Raw genomic sequence first — 16,794 nt, forward strand, 5'->3', positions numbered from 1 at the left:
GCATCAGAAAATCATCTTCCATGCACTCCAGAAATCTCCTAGACTGCTTCTTCTGCACTGTGTTGCGTTCCCAGCATATATCAGGGAAGTTGAAATACGCCATGAGGACAAGGGATGGGGATCACACAGCTCCTGCCAGCTGCTCATAGAACACCTCATCTGTCTCTTAACCCTGGTTCAGCAGTGTATAGAAAACGCCCACCAAGAAGTCTGTCTTGTCAGCCCTTCCCCAATCTTTACCCATAGGGATTCAACCTTATCAACCCCCAGCCACAAGCCAAGTAACATCAAAGCACTCTCTAACATAAAGAGCCACACCGCACTCCCTCCTTCCTTGCCTGTCCTTCCTGAAGAGTTTGTAGCCATCCATTTTTAGCATACTTGAAAAAGGATTCAAATGGTCTTTGCTCACAACAACTTCAGACATCTATTTTATATTGCCTTTTTCATAATTATATTATTACCACAATACTCTACTGGCTGCAAATCTGCATTCCTCAAATATGTTTCAATGAGATGTCAGCTGCACTTCAAAGCCAACAAACAGGGAATCACGGGCAACAAAAATATCTATTTATTGTTGCTCATCACCTTGGGACATGATGCACTTCAGTCTCATGAAAGCTGATGGTTTTCCACTTCCCTTTTTCATAGAACAGCTCTATGTGAACTGCACAAAACCTGCAGGCTGCTGACAGTTGATAAGACTGCTGCAACTGAAAGGGAGAACTGTAATAACAGAGCTCAGAAAATACATGCAGGAGCACGCATGTCAAGTCATACTGCAACTCCAGTTTAAAAAAAAAAAAGAAAAAAGAAAAAAGAAAAAAGAGAAGTACAAGAGAACTTCAAAGTCAACACTAGAACCAGAAACAAAATACACTAACTTTTCTGTAGCTGGTTCATTCAGGAGTGTGACTCAGCAGAACAAAGTCTTCTGGCTTCATTTAGAAAGTCCATACTGTATATGAAGTGGCAAAATCTGTTCTCTGGAATTGACTACAGCTCTACTAGTTTTAGGGGGAATGTAACAAAGAAAGTCCCAAGCGTTACATAGGTGGTAAGTCACAACCCTGTTCCACAAAGCTATTAATACCAGGTTAAGAGCCTGACTCTTCTAAGCATGGAGAGATATTAAAACAGGAAAAAAACAGAATCTATATAAAAAATATGACCAAAATGGTCACAACTGATAGCACTTGATTATTTACTTGTATTTAATGAATCTGTAAATACCAATCTGAAAAGCACAGGAGAATGTGACAAAGTCTGTGTTACCACTACTGATCCAGTATCGTCTAACAGTCGATAACAGTACCAGCAAATTTAAAACTAACATCCACATCAGAAATATGTAGTATCTGCCACAGATAACAATAAAGGATGCTGAAAAAGGAACACACACATCAATCAATTTCTAAATAATCAGTTTCTAAAAATCTGCTTTAACAGTACTAAGAGATACTAATCACTTGGATGTGACCAGACCAAGAGGCCATAGTTCATTAACATTTTTAAGTTAAACATCCAGTAGAATAAAAAAAGCAATGTGTTCATCATTAAATTTTCCAGTGCAAATGCAGCATTATTCTGCATACAAAAATCTCTCAGGAATTACCTGCTCTCATGAAAAGAAGCATAGGACTTGTTCAGATTTTTCTAAAATAAAATCTGTAATGCTTGGGTTTTGCAAAGCATACCTCCGACATGCAGCACTAGCAGTTTCTGTTACTGAAGCCACGTTTTTCTTTCTCCATCCTCACATTCGTTTAAACTACGTGCTTTGGTGACAAAGGAAGATAGATATTTTTTAACCATGCTCCATGTTAAACTACCTCATTTCTTTCTTGTATCATGACTTCTTTAGTGATCTAAAACATATCAAAGGGGAAGTGCCATAACTCTTCTCAGCACTTCTAGTTCTGAGTTACGCAAAGATCTCTCCCAAGAACAGTTTTCTTTCCTTCCCTGGTACTAAACAATAAGGAAAAGCTAAAAAGTTGGGTTATTCAGATGCTTGGAATTAGCCTCAGAGACCCTGCAAACATAAAAAGTCACAGTATTATACAAGGAAAGGTGTTTTTGTAGATTAATTCAAATATATTTTGTAAACACTGTTTTTTATTAAAGGCTATGCTGTTTCCACATTCTTTACTATCTAGAACTGCACTGGTTTACAAAGCAAGAGCAAAAAAAGCAGCATATAGGCTATCTTGTCTCAAAATCTAGTCCTAAATTGAACCAGCCCTCAGTGCTTGACTGTGCACTACACGTTCACTTTCATTTGTGCAGGCTGCTATACTGGTAAAGAGAAGGTAAGCCTTCTCCAAAGCTGAAACAGCATGGGCATACAAATCACATTCAAGCTATGGAGCTCACAGGTCCTGTCAATCAAAAACTGCCGTTAGATTACTTTTCCATTAATTATACTTAAAAATAAATAAATAAATAATAAATATAAATCTCCTTGCTTGATACTTGGATATAACTAAAATATAAATCACTAAAAAAATAGAACTTGTACATTGACAGTGATAGCTAAATCTGACAAAGCCAAAAGCAGTAGAAATCCTGATCTCATAAAACGCTGCTTAGAGACTTGCAAGTATCATGAAGAAAAAATTGTAATGCTTTGCATCTTGATATTTGACTTAACAGCAAAATATAGATACTGCCAGAGTGATTAAAAAAAAAAAAAAAAAAAAAAAAAAAAGCAGGGAAATAACAAGACAGGAAAAGAATAAACATGCATTTAAAAGAAACCAAGTATGTACGTATCTCACTGGCTGCAAATACAAGCATATCAGCAGCAGTTTCACTGCCAGGAGATTTAGGAGAGCTTAAAAAAAATACAAAGTAAAAATGGTATTAATACATAATCCAGGTCAGCAAGCCATCTGAAAACCCTGCCAAAGCCCTGTGTTGCCACACCATTTTAGGGCACATGCAAGATGTGAAAGTTAACCATTTTCTTTTATGAACCTTGAGCTGAAGCTGTCCACGAGGAACTGTCAGACCTTTTCCCATGGAATTACTATGGCATTTTACCACCTCCTAAACATTTAAAAAAGAAAGGATGTTACGTGTTTACTTTCTAAAGACCTAACAGTGTTTCTGCTTCTTCCACTGTAAGGCATAGCATTGTATCTGCTCTCATCAGAAAGGGGTGAGTGAAAACAACAGGCATTCATCTAAAGAATCAACAGGATAAAACCTGAAGAGTTGAAGCTTCCACATTTACTTGTCAAAATTATCACCTTTCACAGGACTTTAAGCAATATACAAGCTAAGGCTAAATGCCTTCCTGGAAGTATTCTGACAGCATCAAAGAACATTTATCCTACTTTTTAGCCATTTAGCCTACTTTTATCCAACCTAAAAGGTGCTCCTCTTGACAGATCCTGTAGCATAGGTACAACGCAAACAGAATTCCTGCACTTACCCACAGATATCTATTACACAATGCCTTAGGAAAATAGTTGGGAAATGCTAGCAACCTATAAAGTAATAACAACACGGAGACAAAGAAATGTCAAACTACACCTCTTTTGCACATGGGAGACAATTTCTATTTCCTTTTAATCTTGGTACTGTTTTACCATTTAAGATTCCAGGCTGTACTGTGAAGAGAAAATGCCTCTTGTAAACACAACAGAACACTGACAAAATATTAAAAGAAAATTGGTTTACATTTTGCCTGAAATTTAAGCACCTATTTACTTTGTAAACTCCGTTAGCTGCAATGAAAGTAAGGGAAAGTTCACTGAGGTCCCAGTGATTATTCCTATAATCCTTTGCAGATAAACATTCAAAATTTAAATTTGAGGAAACCTTCCTTGTTTTGGGAAGAACTGCACTTTCTTCAGAGTAGAAAATTAAGCTCTTGTTAGGCAATGGTATCTTAAAGAAGTGTCCAATCTTTATATTCTGCCAGTCATAAACTCCAGAAGTAGTTCAGCTATTTGAAAACAAGCAATTATTTCTGACTTAATATTTTGCCTGCTTCCGAATTTGAGAAGCATAACATGTTATAAAACAAGAACAGTGGTGTAACACAGTGACATAGCATAGTGGAAAGTACAACGATGACAGCAGAGTAGCAAGGTCTAAGGCTGCAGCAAGCAAGGATTTGTTCAAACACAATAGCTGCATGCACAGAAAAAGCTGCTTACCATCAGAAGGCCTCCAATACAGCGAGACATCCTTGCCTCCACTGACAGTCCTTAAATTAGGTCTGGGAAGGGGTGCATCCTGGCTCCACCCCTTCAGGTCACTCAGGTGCACTGCATGCACCTGAGCTCCCTTGGGTTGGCCCTGCCTTCCCATCAGGTGCTCCATCACTGGTTCAAACAGTGATTCAGCATTTCCACTATGGTTGGCTTTGAGCTTATTTTTGCAACAAGCATTCCTAATTCAAAATAGATGAGACTATTTTTGATGAAAGCACTTCCAGCTGTGCTGGTGAGAAAAGGATATGCAAACAGCCAGAAAGTCTTTTATGCTTCAAAAAATACACATTGCTTTCTTGTTCTGCCATCACTTAACAGTCTGCAAGACACTCAAACAGTGCAGTTGCTGTCTGAACATGGTATATTCAATAAAATTTGCATCCCTGTATTTCCGTAGGCTGCTATCCTGCTCAACCTTTAGTTGACACGTTCACTGCTGTTCCATCCCAACCACCACTTTGGCAGACAATTTCACAACTGAGCAACAGAGACTTCACTGACAATAAAAAATTTTAGAAATACTTTGTTCAGCTACACTTCAGGGCTTACTTATTCTATACAGGGCAGAGCAGACACTGAATTTAAAACACACTCATTTTATGTCTGCAATTGCTGGTTATCTAAATTATTGGCAGCTCAGTTCAAGTAGTTACCAGATGTCCATACGTACATCTTAGTATGGGATACTGCTCAAAAGGCAGAAATAGAAAATGAATTATATACAAGTCTTTTAGTTTTACTTAAAACAAAGCAGAAGCATCTTCTGAAGTACAAAGCCACGTGAAGAGATCAATAAACCCTTCTTTACATACAGATATACAGTTAAGCTCTTACATCTGTCGTAGAGGAGCACCAATCAGCCACTTTTCAGTTCAGTTGTGTTTTTAAAGCATTACTGCAAGGAATGGACTCAGAAAGTACTTGTGCAACGGGACTTACTTGCATATTCCTTATTCTTTGGAATAAATCCAGTGAAAGGATTGCTTTAGACCCTATAAATAATGTCATCTCCACATTTTTAACAATTTGTAACACAGAGTACTGTAAAGTCAAATAATAAAATCTTCTTTTCTCACCTAGCCTATTTCCCGTATTAAACAAGCACTGAGGCTGTGAGACTGCCTGCTTACTCTATTGGACAACAGTGGATTGGGCAAACTATGATGTAGAAGGTGCTTTCTAATCGATATTTGAAAGGTAAACCACATTCAAGCCCACTCTGATCACTCTAATGGCAAATCCTAATCAGTGAGACCCAAACACAATCACACGTTACCACTGCTGATAGGCAGATTAAAGACTAGTATTCTTGCCATCAAATTTTGCATGCATGATGGCTTCTCATTGAGAGTGAGATAAAGACAGAAATTTCAGTAGTCTGTCAATAAAAACAGGGACAAAAGCAAAAGCCCAAAACAACTTTGAGGGGAAAACAGGAAATGTCTGAATCTTTTGCATTCAACTGCTATATTTCTATTAGCTAGGCTGGCCTTTATAAATGACCCTAATTAAAAATTGAAGCAATACTTATTCTGTCAAGCACATGTGAAATAAAGTTTTCAACCCTTCAAACATCCCTGAACAAAGAACTGATAGCAGATGCTAAAGCATTTCCTACAGAAAACAAGAATTATGGTAAATTAACAAGTCCCAAAGGCCTTTGGGAAGTCTCACACCTGATTTTTTAATGAAGTTCAAACAATACCTAGCTTTTTTTTTTTTTTTTTTTTTTTTTTTTTTTTTAACAATCTATTAAGGTATATGACAAATACAGATTGTACCTCTAGGCACATTATTTTACAAAGTGTGCTCACTTGCACAAACTTCAACCTCCATTCCCTGTCCCAGATCTATAAACAATCAGGCGAGTACCAACGTCCAACTGCTAGCTTGCTGGAAACCTGTGTGGGTCTGAATGGTGGACTTGGTCTTATGATTAGAAGCCTCAGAACAGAGATCATTTTCATAAACACAACCTGGACAGTAAGAACTTTCTGAGACAAATCATGGCACAACATACTGAAAGTAACAATAAACCTGAGAAACACAATAGCAACTTCTGAAATATTTGGTTATGAAAATAGATTCTGTCTTGAAATTAAGAATCGCACAAATCTGAACAAAGTTTCAGTTTTTATTTTATTTATTTTAAAGAATGAAGTCATACAATAGAATGATGAAGTTTCAAAAAGACACCTAAGATCATCTAGCTCAGTCATCAACCCATCACCATCAATACTGCCCACTAAACCATGCGCCTTGGTGCCATACATCCACGTTTCTTGAATGCCTCCAGGGATGGTGACTACACCACTTCCCTGAGAAGTCTGTTCCAATACCTCACCACACCTTCAGAGAAGACTTTTTTCCTGGTACCCAACCTGAACCTCCCTTGGTGCAACTTGAGGCCATTCCTTCTCACCCTATTTCTAGTTACCTGGGAGAAGAGACTAACCTCCACCTTGCCACAACCTCCTTGCAGGGAGTTATAGAGAGTAATAATGTCTAAACAATCCCAGTTCCCTCAACCATTTTTCTTAAGACCTGTGCTCCAGAACCTTTGCAGATCCACTGTCCTTGTCTGGACAAATTCCTGGGCCTCTATGTTATTCCTGTAGTGAGGGGCTCAAAACTGGACACAGAGCCCAAGCTGTGACCTCACAAGTGCCGAGTACAGGGGAACAACTACCTCCCTGATCCTGATGACTATACTGTTACGGATACAAGCTAAGATACACCTGGCTTTCTTTGCTATCTGGGCACACTGCATCTTCAGCTGGCTGTTGAGTAATGCCCCTAGATTGTTTCCTGCTGCACAGCTTTCCAGACCCAAGCCTTCAGCACCGCATGGAGGTTGTTGTGATCAAAGTGCAGAACTGAGTATGCAGTCTTGTCACAGGATAAGCTCTGGAAAGGTGGATTTGGAAATCCTAGGAAGTGCAGTCAGGAGTAAATGTGGGCTTTAAGACAGTGCACACATACAGCTGAAATACCAATAGTTATATTCTGGATTGGAATTACAGAAGAAAAAGGCCTTTGTGACAATGTAAACAACCGTCTGATCTTTTCTGCTGCAACAGCGCCCATTCTTCTTCCTTTTAACATTCTGGATTTAAAAATAAAAATCTAATATAAATTCCTTATCGAGACTTATTGAAGAATAAGTTCTCAGTAACAGAATCAGGATTCTTACAACACAGAAACCATCAGCTCACTAAATGCATGTACCATGAAACATGAATAAAGAAATTTCAGAGTTGTCCAGTTTGTTCATATTTTTTTGGCAGATAATATTTTTTTTCTGTAGGCTCAAGGCAAAGAGCAGCTTTGGAAACATTTCTCTGTTTAAATACAATCCCTGGACATTACCAAAGACTGCTGTTGGAAAAAACTGAGAGGTATCTGTGTTTACTGCTCAGATAAACAAATTTTAGATCATTTATTTGTTCTGTTCCAAGTACAGGCTGCGTGTACCATCACCTTTACTATTTTGCAAAAAGGCAGAACGTGTGCATGATAAAATGTCATCATAAAGAGAAGCTGTGTAATTAAGTCTTCAGGGCAGAAAAAATGGCACCCACTGACATTCATCGATCCTTGCTGAATGTCTCTGGAAACCATACAGTGGATGTGAGCACAGTAAGGTAGTGGGTGGTGTGTTCAGCAATGATGCCACCATAGCAGCTATGAAATAGCAGGTCGCCTCTGGTGGCATAGTCATTTTATTTTATTTTTTCCCTACACAAGCACAGCATACAGGCTTGTTCATTGCTGATGAATATACACAGATAATGGTCATGACTATATTGAAAAACAGTGTTTTGTAGCTGAGAATTTGCTCTACCAAACAGTGTCATTGTGCTCTAGGAGGCATTACTTTTGATAAAATTTGGCTGATGAGGCCCAGGCTGCCCAGAGAAACTGCAGATGCCCCATCCCTGGAGACTTTCAACTCCCATCTGGATGTAACTCTGGGCAGACTGAGGTAGTGACCAGCAATCAACCCGTGCCATGGGTTGGTACTGGATGGACTCCAAGGTCCCTTCCAGCCCAAGCCATTCTACAGTTCAGTGAAAGATGCTCAAGTGGCATTAAATAACATCCCACAATCAAACCCACTGCAGCAATCTGCCAACCAGCACACAGAAAGGGCAAAAAGAGAAGTATAGACAGGTTACAGTAAATGCAGACAGGCAGATCAGGATGAATTACACATCAACACACAAAAGCAGCATTGCCTGACATATCAGATGTAACTTTTAAAAATCAGTTTAGCTAAATCAACATATTCTGCTGACAGTTGAAGGTGCAGGTGCTCTGAACCTCTCCTGGGACTACACAGGAAACCTAAGCTTAGAATTCAAACCACAGAACAACAAGCATTTCTTTGCTCACACGGTTATACAGATCCTATGCTATTCCCCTCCCCTTGCTGGAAGTGCATATTACACCAGTAATGTGGACCACATGGTGAACTGCAGATCTGCAACTGATCCTGCTAAAAATAACCTCCCTGCCTTTTGGGGCAGGGGGAAGTTGTGTTGCTGTGGTCTCACAGACAGCTGTGCTGATACAACAGACTTGCTGGAGGTAGAGTGGAACAAGTCACAGGACTGCTTAAGAAAATGTTCCCATAACATTACAAGGCAGCAGGTTTTGTCTTTTAGCATTATATCCTGTTGTTTTGTTTGTTTCAGATCTAAGATGTCAAATCAAAATTTCAGCTTTTTAACAGACAGAAAAGCAGCAGCGATGACTGACAATGATAAAATTCAAAGCAGCGCTTTATCTAACATATCTACTATTTGATTCTCCTCATGCAAATCTCTCACGCTCACACACATCAGATTTGATCCTCACAACTCTCAGACAAAGAAGGGGATGCAAATCAGTGTGGTGACCTGACTCTTGATTGAACCTGACTCTTTCAGTGTGTTCAATTAATAAGCGCAGGAAAAAAAAGTCCATTATTAAACAACCTAGATAGAGAGACATCTAAAAATAGGCTACATAAATCAAACACCCGCTAAAGAACATGCACTGTGACTTTTTCTGATGTTGCAATGTGACCTTTTCGTTTTAAAAAAAAATTAAAAAATAAAAAGTGTTCCCTGAGATGGAAGGCAATACCTGAGCTGCAGAAGGCAGAGGGCAGGTAACAGCTTAGGCCAATTTAAACGCAGATATTGTGGTCACAGCATCAGCTGACCAGACAGTGGTGAACTGCTTCTCACTGGTCCCAACATAACAGGGACTTCACAGCAGACAACAGCCATGGTGTGTCCTGTAACTGCTCTCTTGTGGCAAGGGTAGAGGGTTTCATACCAGAGTAAGATGTCCCACATCTCTGTTAAGCCAAACAACTGCTGCCTCACACTCCCATCAGTGTTTTACTTGATTTCACCAGTGCTGAGCCTCCAATAAAACAACCTCAGCCAGTACTAGGATGCAACCGTTTCAAAGGAGTGACTTGTTTTTAAAAGACCCCATTAATACGAACAGCCACCCACACAAAACTAATAACTACTTGTATTTCCAGAAAGCACAAATATTTGCATGGTGTGACCTCGGCTCCTAGGTCCGATAAGTAACTAACCCTTCAGTGTACATGTTTACATTGGACGTTTTAGATTTGTTAGGTAAGAAGAGTAAACTCAAAGTCTGGATAAGCCCTGCTAAGATATTGCTTGGAAATGGAACTACAGAACTGAAAATTTATCATCAGCCTATCCAAAAATAAACATATACATAAAGTACTCAAGCAAGAACTTGGGGGTCATGAAAAGCTATGAAAGTTTTGCTTTCCTATTTCACATTACATACTCCCTAAGTAAATGTAGCCCTATTTAACTGATATCTTCTCATCAGCTTGTACTATTTAAAACATGTGGGACATTCAGACAAATGGAAAAAAAATAGGTCAGACTGAAAACAAAAGCCAAAACATTCCTTCTTATTAGCAGATTAAACATGCAGAACCATAACTTTAAATTCCAAGTAAAAGCAACTTAATGAAAACATCCCTAATGCAGAAATAGAAGCTTCTTGGGATTGTTGAGATCTTTAATTGTCACGTTGCCAAATACTTTAAAGAACACAGAACCTGTAAGTTTGCCAGTGTCATTTGAAAATACATTAAAAAAAAGGCCACATTGATTAGTGACCACACAGGAATCTGTGTGAAAATCTGGGATTCTAAAAGATTACAACTGGAAGACCTTGTCTGAAATACTACTGGGTAGTAAGTATCTGTAAAATCTCATTTTTCCACTTTCAAATATTCTGCTTTTAAGCAAATGTATTCCTTCTTGACACTGAATTCATATTGCAAAACTCAGAAACATGTTTATTCATCTTCCATTTAACTTCTGCATAACCAGAATCAGCAATTATTACCAAAATATGTAAAATCCAAATACAAGTTAAGTGCACTAAATATAGTCACGCAAACTAAAAGACCAAAAAATCATTTGATTGCTGCCACCTAACGTCATTCCAAGCATGCTGCAAGGAGATAACAATTTTCTGCTGCCTCAGTCTAACTCTAGGACTCAATTACAGAAAGCTAAGGGAGTCACCAACTCTTCACATACTACATGCTCTATAAAGAACCAGAAAATGAAGATATAGTTTTGTTGTTTGTTTTTTTTTCCCCTCTTGTGACTGCTTTTGTTTGGTGATTCTAATTCTAATTGATGTTATTTCAAGTAAGCACGGGAAATAAACACAGTTTCTGGACAGAAATCAACTAAAGCAAATCAGAGACATGCAATCACATCAGATAATAGCACCAAAGGGTCATAACAGTGATCATTTCATTGTCTATCAATTCAGGCATTAGCACTTCAAGATATTTCAAAGCTTAAGACTTCCAATAGCAGTACTATTAATTCTGTCTTTGCTATTTCTAAATACACAACTGATGCATCCATTTAGGATGCATCCTGGAGCAAAGGGCCCAATACTGAACACAATACAGGGGTTTGATCACCTTCTTTGTCCTTCTGGCTACACTATTTCTCATACAAGCCAAGATGCCATTAGGATGGCACTGGCCATCTTGGCCACACTGCTGACCCACATCCAGCTGAGCACCAAGGAACACCCTCAGATTCTTTTCCTCTGCACTGCCTTCCAGCCACACTGCCCCAAGCCTGCAGTGCTGCATGGGGTTGTTGCAGCCCAAGTGCAGTATGCAGCACTTGGTCTTGCTGAACTTCATCCCATTGGCCTCAGCCCAGTGATCTAGCCTGTCCAGATCCCTCGTAGGGCCTTCCTATCCCCAGGCAGACTGACACTTCCTGCAGCTTGCTGTCATCTGTAAACTTACCGAGGGTGCACTCATCCAGATCACCAATAAAGATATTTATCAAGATAGACTCCAATACCAACTCCTGGGGAACACCATTCATGACCAGTCACCAGTACTGGTCTCCCCTGAGCCTCTTCTACAGACTAAACATTCTCCACCACTCTTCAGGCCCACTCAATCAGTCAGTTCTTCACCCAACGAAGAGCATACCTATCCAAGCCACAGGATGCCAGCTTCTACAGAATATTGTGGGAGACAGACTTAAAGGCTTTACTAAAGACTCAATAAACTATGCCAACAGCCTTTCCTTCATCCACCAGGTGAGTCAACTAATCATAGAAGATGAGGACCTGCCTTTCACAAACCTATGCTTGCTAGTGGTTGTATTTACAACAATCTGTTCCATAACCTTCCTTGGCACTGAAGTCAGGATGATAGGCCTGTGGTTCCCTGGGTCCTCCTTACAACTCTTCTTGTAGTTTGGAGTCACGCTAGCAAGCCTCCAATCCTCCAGAACCTCTCCCATTGACCAGGAATTCTGACAGATGTTGGAAAGTGGCTTAGCAATCCACATCCAGTAAAGGAGGGAGATTCTACTTAGCCTTCCTCTTACTGTTAATATATTTGTAAAAACATTTTTTGTTGTCTTTTACTACAGTGACCAAGCTGACCTCATGCTGGGCTTTAATCTTCCTAATTTTCTTGCTGCATACACTAACTTCCTTGTGCTCTCCCTGAGTTGCCTGTTCCTCTTTCCACAGGAGGTTAAATTCTCTTCTCCTGGAGTCTCCGCAAAAGTTCTCTGTTTAGCCAGGCCAGTCTTCTTCCTTTTCAGCTCACCTTACAGCACATGGGGACAGCCTGCTCCTGTTCCTTTGAAATTTCCTTCTTAAGGAAGTGTCCAGCCTTCCTGGACCCCCCTGCTTTGACTCCGAAGGGACCCTCCCTATCAGCGTACTGAACAGTTTCAAGTCTGTTCAGTAGTCAGTTCCAAGACTTCCTCCAGAAGTCCAAAGTAGCAGTTTAGCTGACCTCCCTTCTGACTTCACCAAGATTTGAGAACTTTATCATTTTGCAGTTGCTCTGCCCAAGACAGCTCATAACAACCACATTTACTGTCAGTCCCCTGTTTATGAACTGCATGTGTAGAGGGCACCGTTCCTTGTAGGGTCTCTTATCAGCTGTGTCAGTAGGTTAGCTTCCACACAAGGAACTTGCTTGACTGCTTCCTCTGTGCTGTACTGTATTTCCAGCATGTATCAGGGAAGTTCTCTATCACAGAATCACAGAATTGTAGGGGTTGGAAGGGACCTCTAGAGATCATCGAGTCCAACCCCCCTGCCAAAGCAGGCTCCCTACACCACATCGCACAGGTAGGTGTCCAGGTGGGTCTTGAATATCTCCAGAGAAGGAGACTCCACCACCTCCCTGAGCAGCCTGTTCCAGTGCTCCATGACCCTCACCATAAAGAAGTTCTTGCACACATTTGTGCAGAACTTCCTATACTGAAGTTTCAGTCCATTTCCCCTAGTCCTGTCCCCACGCACTACTGAAAAGAGACCAGCCTCGCCACTGTGACCCCCACACCTCAGGTATTTATAAACCTGGATCAAATTCCCTCTCAGTCTTCTTTTCTCAGGGCTGACGACTGCATGACTTCTGCCAGTTGTTCATAGAATGCCTCATCTGTATCTTCATCCAGGTTAGGCAGTCTATAACAGACTCCCATCAAGATGTCAGAGTTGCTGGCCTTCCCCCAGTCCCTGCCCACAGAGACTTGAACTTAAATTCCCAGCCTCAAGCTCTACAACACTGAAACACACTCTAAGGTAGAGAGTCAAGCCATTGCCCCTCCTTCCTTATCCCATGTGAAGAGCTTGTAGCCATCCACTACAACACTCCAGTCATGGGAGCGATCATACAATGTTTCAGTAATGACAACTAAGTCATAGTTTGCCTGCTACACAACAGCTACCAAGTGCTCCTATTTATTGACCTTCTGCATGCATTGGTGTAGATGCACTTCAGTTAATCAGCTGGCCCCACCCCCAACCCTGACATTCTTTCCCTATACTCATCTCTAGCAAGCCTGGTTTTATCCTCTTCATATCTAATATAACGGTCTTTCAAGGAGCCCTGCCAGCTCCTGGGCTAGTATCCATTTCCCCCTTTGAGACAGGTGGGACCCATCTGAAGCCATAAGGACAGGTACCAAGTAAATTGGCTCTATGGTTGAACAAGCCAAAATTCCTATGATGGCACTGGCCTCTTAGCCACATATGTATCACCTGAGTTTTCCTGGTCTATTCAGCATCCCTCCCTGGCACTGAAGGGATAGAGAAAGATCTCTGTTCCTGCTTTGTCAGCCAACTACCCCAATCCTGCAAACCCCTTTTGATAGCCCTCAGGCTTCTTCAGCAACTTCATTGCTGCCAAACTGAACTATCAGTAAAGGATAACAATCATAGGGGTGAATCAGGCCAGGAAGTTTTCACATAATTATAAACACAGAAGTCTAGTTTTCAGGACACATCTCTGAAAACAATAGCATACGTGTCCAAACTGCATTTTTATTAAAGAAACATACTGCATGTGTTTAAGGAGATTATTTGCAAGACCACTGATTAAAAACAATACTCCAACACTTAAATATGCTCAAGCAAGGGAAGAATACTGATGTAAGAGAGTTAGCCATCACACTCGTACAGCAAAAAGTTACATTTCTGCAAGGGAAGAATTACCATTTTGCTTGCTCACGTGAATACTCAAGCTCATAAAGTAAAGGAAGGAGAAGAATGGGGAAAAAGGGAGAAGACGTGCTGAGTTCTGTTGGGTAATTAAGTCCTGCAGTTGCAAAGAAGAAAAGGATGCTGCAAAAAATGTCTGACAGTTCCAGCAACCCAAGAGCAAGTGAAATGAACTGTTCACCTTAATTATATCTTGACGGGACCTGGCTGCTCTTTTTTTGGACAGAAAAGGATTCAATTATCCAGAAAAAAAAAAAAGTCATGCCAATGTTTTAAAAGGGGACAGATATACACAGCTGGCACATGCTTGGAAGTCTTCTGCTTCCAGTGGTTTCTATTAAATTTCATTAGCTTTTTTTTTCCCCTGTATGCTACCACTATTTCAAAATGTTTTAATGCAGTTTCAACCAATGAAAGGCCCCAACGCACCCACAAAGTCATACAGTACACATATATCACAGGTACTTCATTCAGTCCCATTCACCAAAACTGCATGTGTAATTAAATGTGTATTAAACCCAGTTTATTCCATGTAAGGTGGAATGATACAAAGATGGTAACACAGATGGTAACAGATATTCAAAAGGTTATTTATGAGGAAAAACTCACCGATGTGAATGCCTTTGCTGGGAAATGCTGATGGCAATCTCCATTGGGGAGCAGTCTCCAAGAGATACTGCCTTAGTGGTGGGCAGCCCTTAAATGAGGTCTAGAGGAGGTAGAGTCAAGCTCCACCCCTTCCGGAAGGGCAGCTAAATTACTCTCACCTGTGCTCCCACAGCTGACCCGACACTTGCCTCAGCTGATTAATCAGAGAAAATGAGAAACAACTTCTAGCCTGTTGTGACAGAGCAGTGGAATAAGCTGCCCACAAAGGCTGTGGAGTGTCCTTCTCAGGAGATATTCAAAACCCACCTGGATGTTTTTCTGTATGACCAGCTGTGGGGAACCTGCTTTAGCAGAGGGGTTGGACTAGATGATTTCCAGAGGTCCCTTCCAATTTCTAGAATTGTGATTTTTTTTTAAGAAACTTTTTCCCTTGGAAAAAGGCCCTAAAATGCTTTCCAGTTAATGCAAGGTATGCAACCTACTCAAGTAAGTGCTTTCAGCTTGGCTATTCTAATCTTTTGCAGCTAGTGAGGAGGAGACACATTATGGACAGATGTGTTTAAATGAAATAAAATCCAAGATCCAGGACACAAGAAACCAAGTTCAGATCTTCATGGAACTGAAGGAGCTGCTACAGATCAAAGAGCTGAAAAACCACTGACTTTACACTGTCTACTTCAGGAGCTGCCAGCAAGGATGCAGCAATCCCTGTGAGACCAGAGACAACTCACAACAAAGCCACAAGGCTAGTCCCACATGCTGCAAGCACAAAGAGCATTTATTAACCAGATGCAGTGTGTTCTTGGTACAGAACAGCAGATATCTTGATAAATTCACTTGTGGCTCTCCTAGAGCTTGGGAAATGGCTTCCACACAGCATCAGTACTCAGAGCTGGATCCAGAGCTCTGCCCTGTAAATCAGTGGGGCCCATCCTGTGAGTGTGCCTTAGCTCAGAACAATCTCACAGCAAACACATAAAGTCCACTTTATAAACACACTTACCCTAGTTAATCACTGAAGGATAATTGAGACTTGATAATATTTGGAGAATACAACCCCCAGGGGGCAGCCAAAAACTGTAAACAAGATGGAAAGAATGAGAAGTTTTCAACTTCTAGACTTGGGAGAGAGATCTGCTCCCGGCTTTTTCTCTCCTTATAGGACGTACGATTTTAGTCACTGTAAGGTAGAATAATACAAAGATGGTAACAGATATTCAAAAGGTTATTTATAAGGAAAGACTCACCAATACGAATGCCTTTGCTGGGAAATGCTGAGGCAATCTTCACCAGGGAGCAGTCTCCAAGAGATGCTGCCTTAGTGGTGGTCAGCCCTTAAAGAGGAGTGGAGTCAAGCTCCACCCCTTCCGGAAGCACAGCTACATTACTCTCACGTGTGCTCCCACAGCTGACCCGACATTTGCCCCAGCTGATTAATCAGAGGTTCAGGCTGTGATTACCAGTTTCCCATACAGTCACATTGCATGCCTGTATGGCCTTGAAATCACCTGTCTTTTATCAGTTTCAGATTCATTCTATCAGAGTGGAATTTAACAGACAACTCTGCCTGTTGAGTGCTTTTTTGCTACACAAGATACCCAAATCACCATTTTAGGCCTGAAGTTTTGAGGTATGCACTTACTGTTTACAATGTCACCCTGCAGCTGAAGGATCTGTGGAACGGGCATTGTGAGAATGACTACATCAAACAATTCCGGTGATGCCATTTTCCCGGAGACTTCCCACTTCCCATCTTGGAGAGAGATATGAGTTACATGGCGTTCGTAGAAGACATCTGCACCTAGTTTGAAAAAAATTAAATACATATGACTGAATGCCATGTAGAAAATGCACAGTAGTTTCTCTTAGTAACTGGATGGCTTGCTAACTGCCAAGC

At 40.6% G+C, this 16,794-nt stretch overlaps 1 protein-coding gene across 3 annotated transcripts in view; it reads right to left on the minus strand.

Moving 5' to 3' along the window:
- Nucleotides 1-16,794, minus strand: part of RNLS (renalase, FAD dependent amine oxidase) — a 67,620-nt gene that overhangs the window by 49,358 nt on the left and 1,468 nt on the right. For all 3 annotated transcript variants that reach the window (XM_072340783.1, XM_072340784.1, XM_072340782.1), the window contains exon 4: nucleotides 16,540-16,698. In XM_072340783.1, the coding sequence (XP_072196884.1) occupies nucleotides 16,540-16,698 (159 nt within the window). The remainder of the gene's footprint in view (nucleotides 1-16,539; nucleotides 16,699-16,794) is intronic.

The sequence above is a fragment of the Excalfactoria chinensis genome, chromosome 6 (genome assembly GCF_039878825.1).
Source record: "Excalfactoria chinensis isolate bCotChi1 chromosome 6, bCotChi1.hap2, whole genome shotgun sequence".
Lineage (NCBI taxonomy): Eukaryota > Metazoa > Chordata > Aves > Galliformes > Phasianidae > Excalfactoria > Excalfactoria chinensis.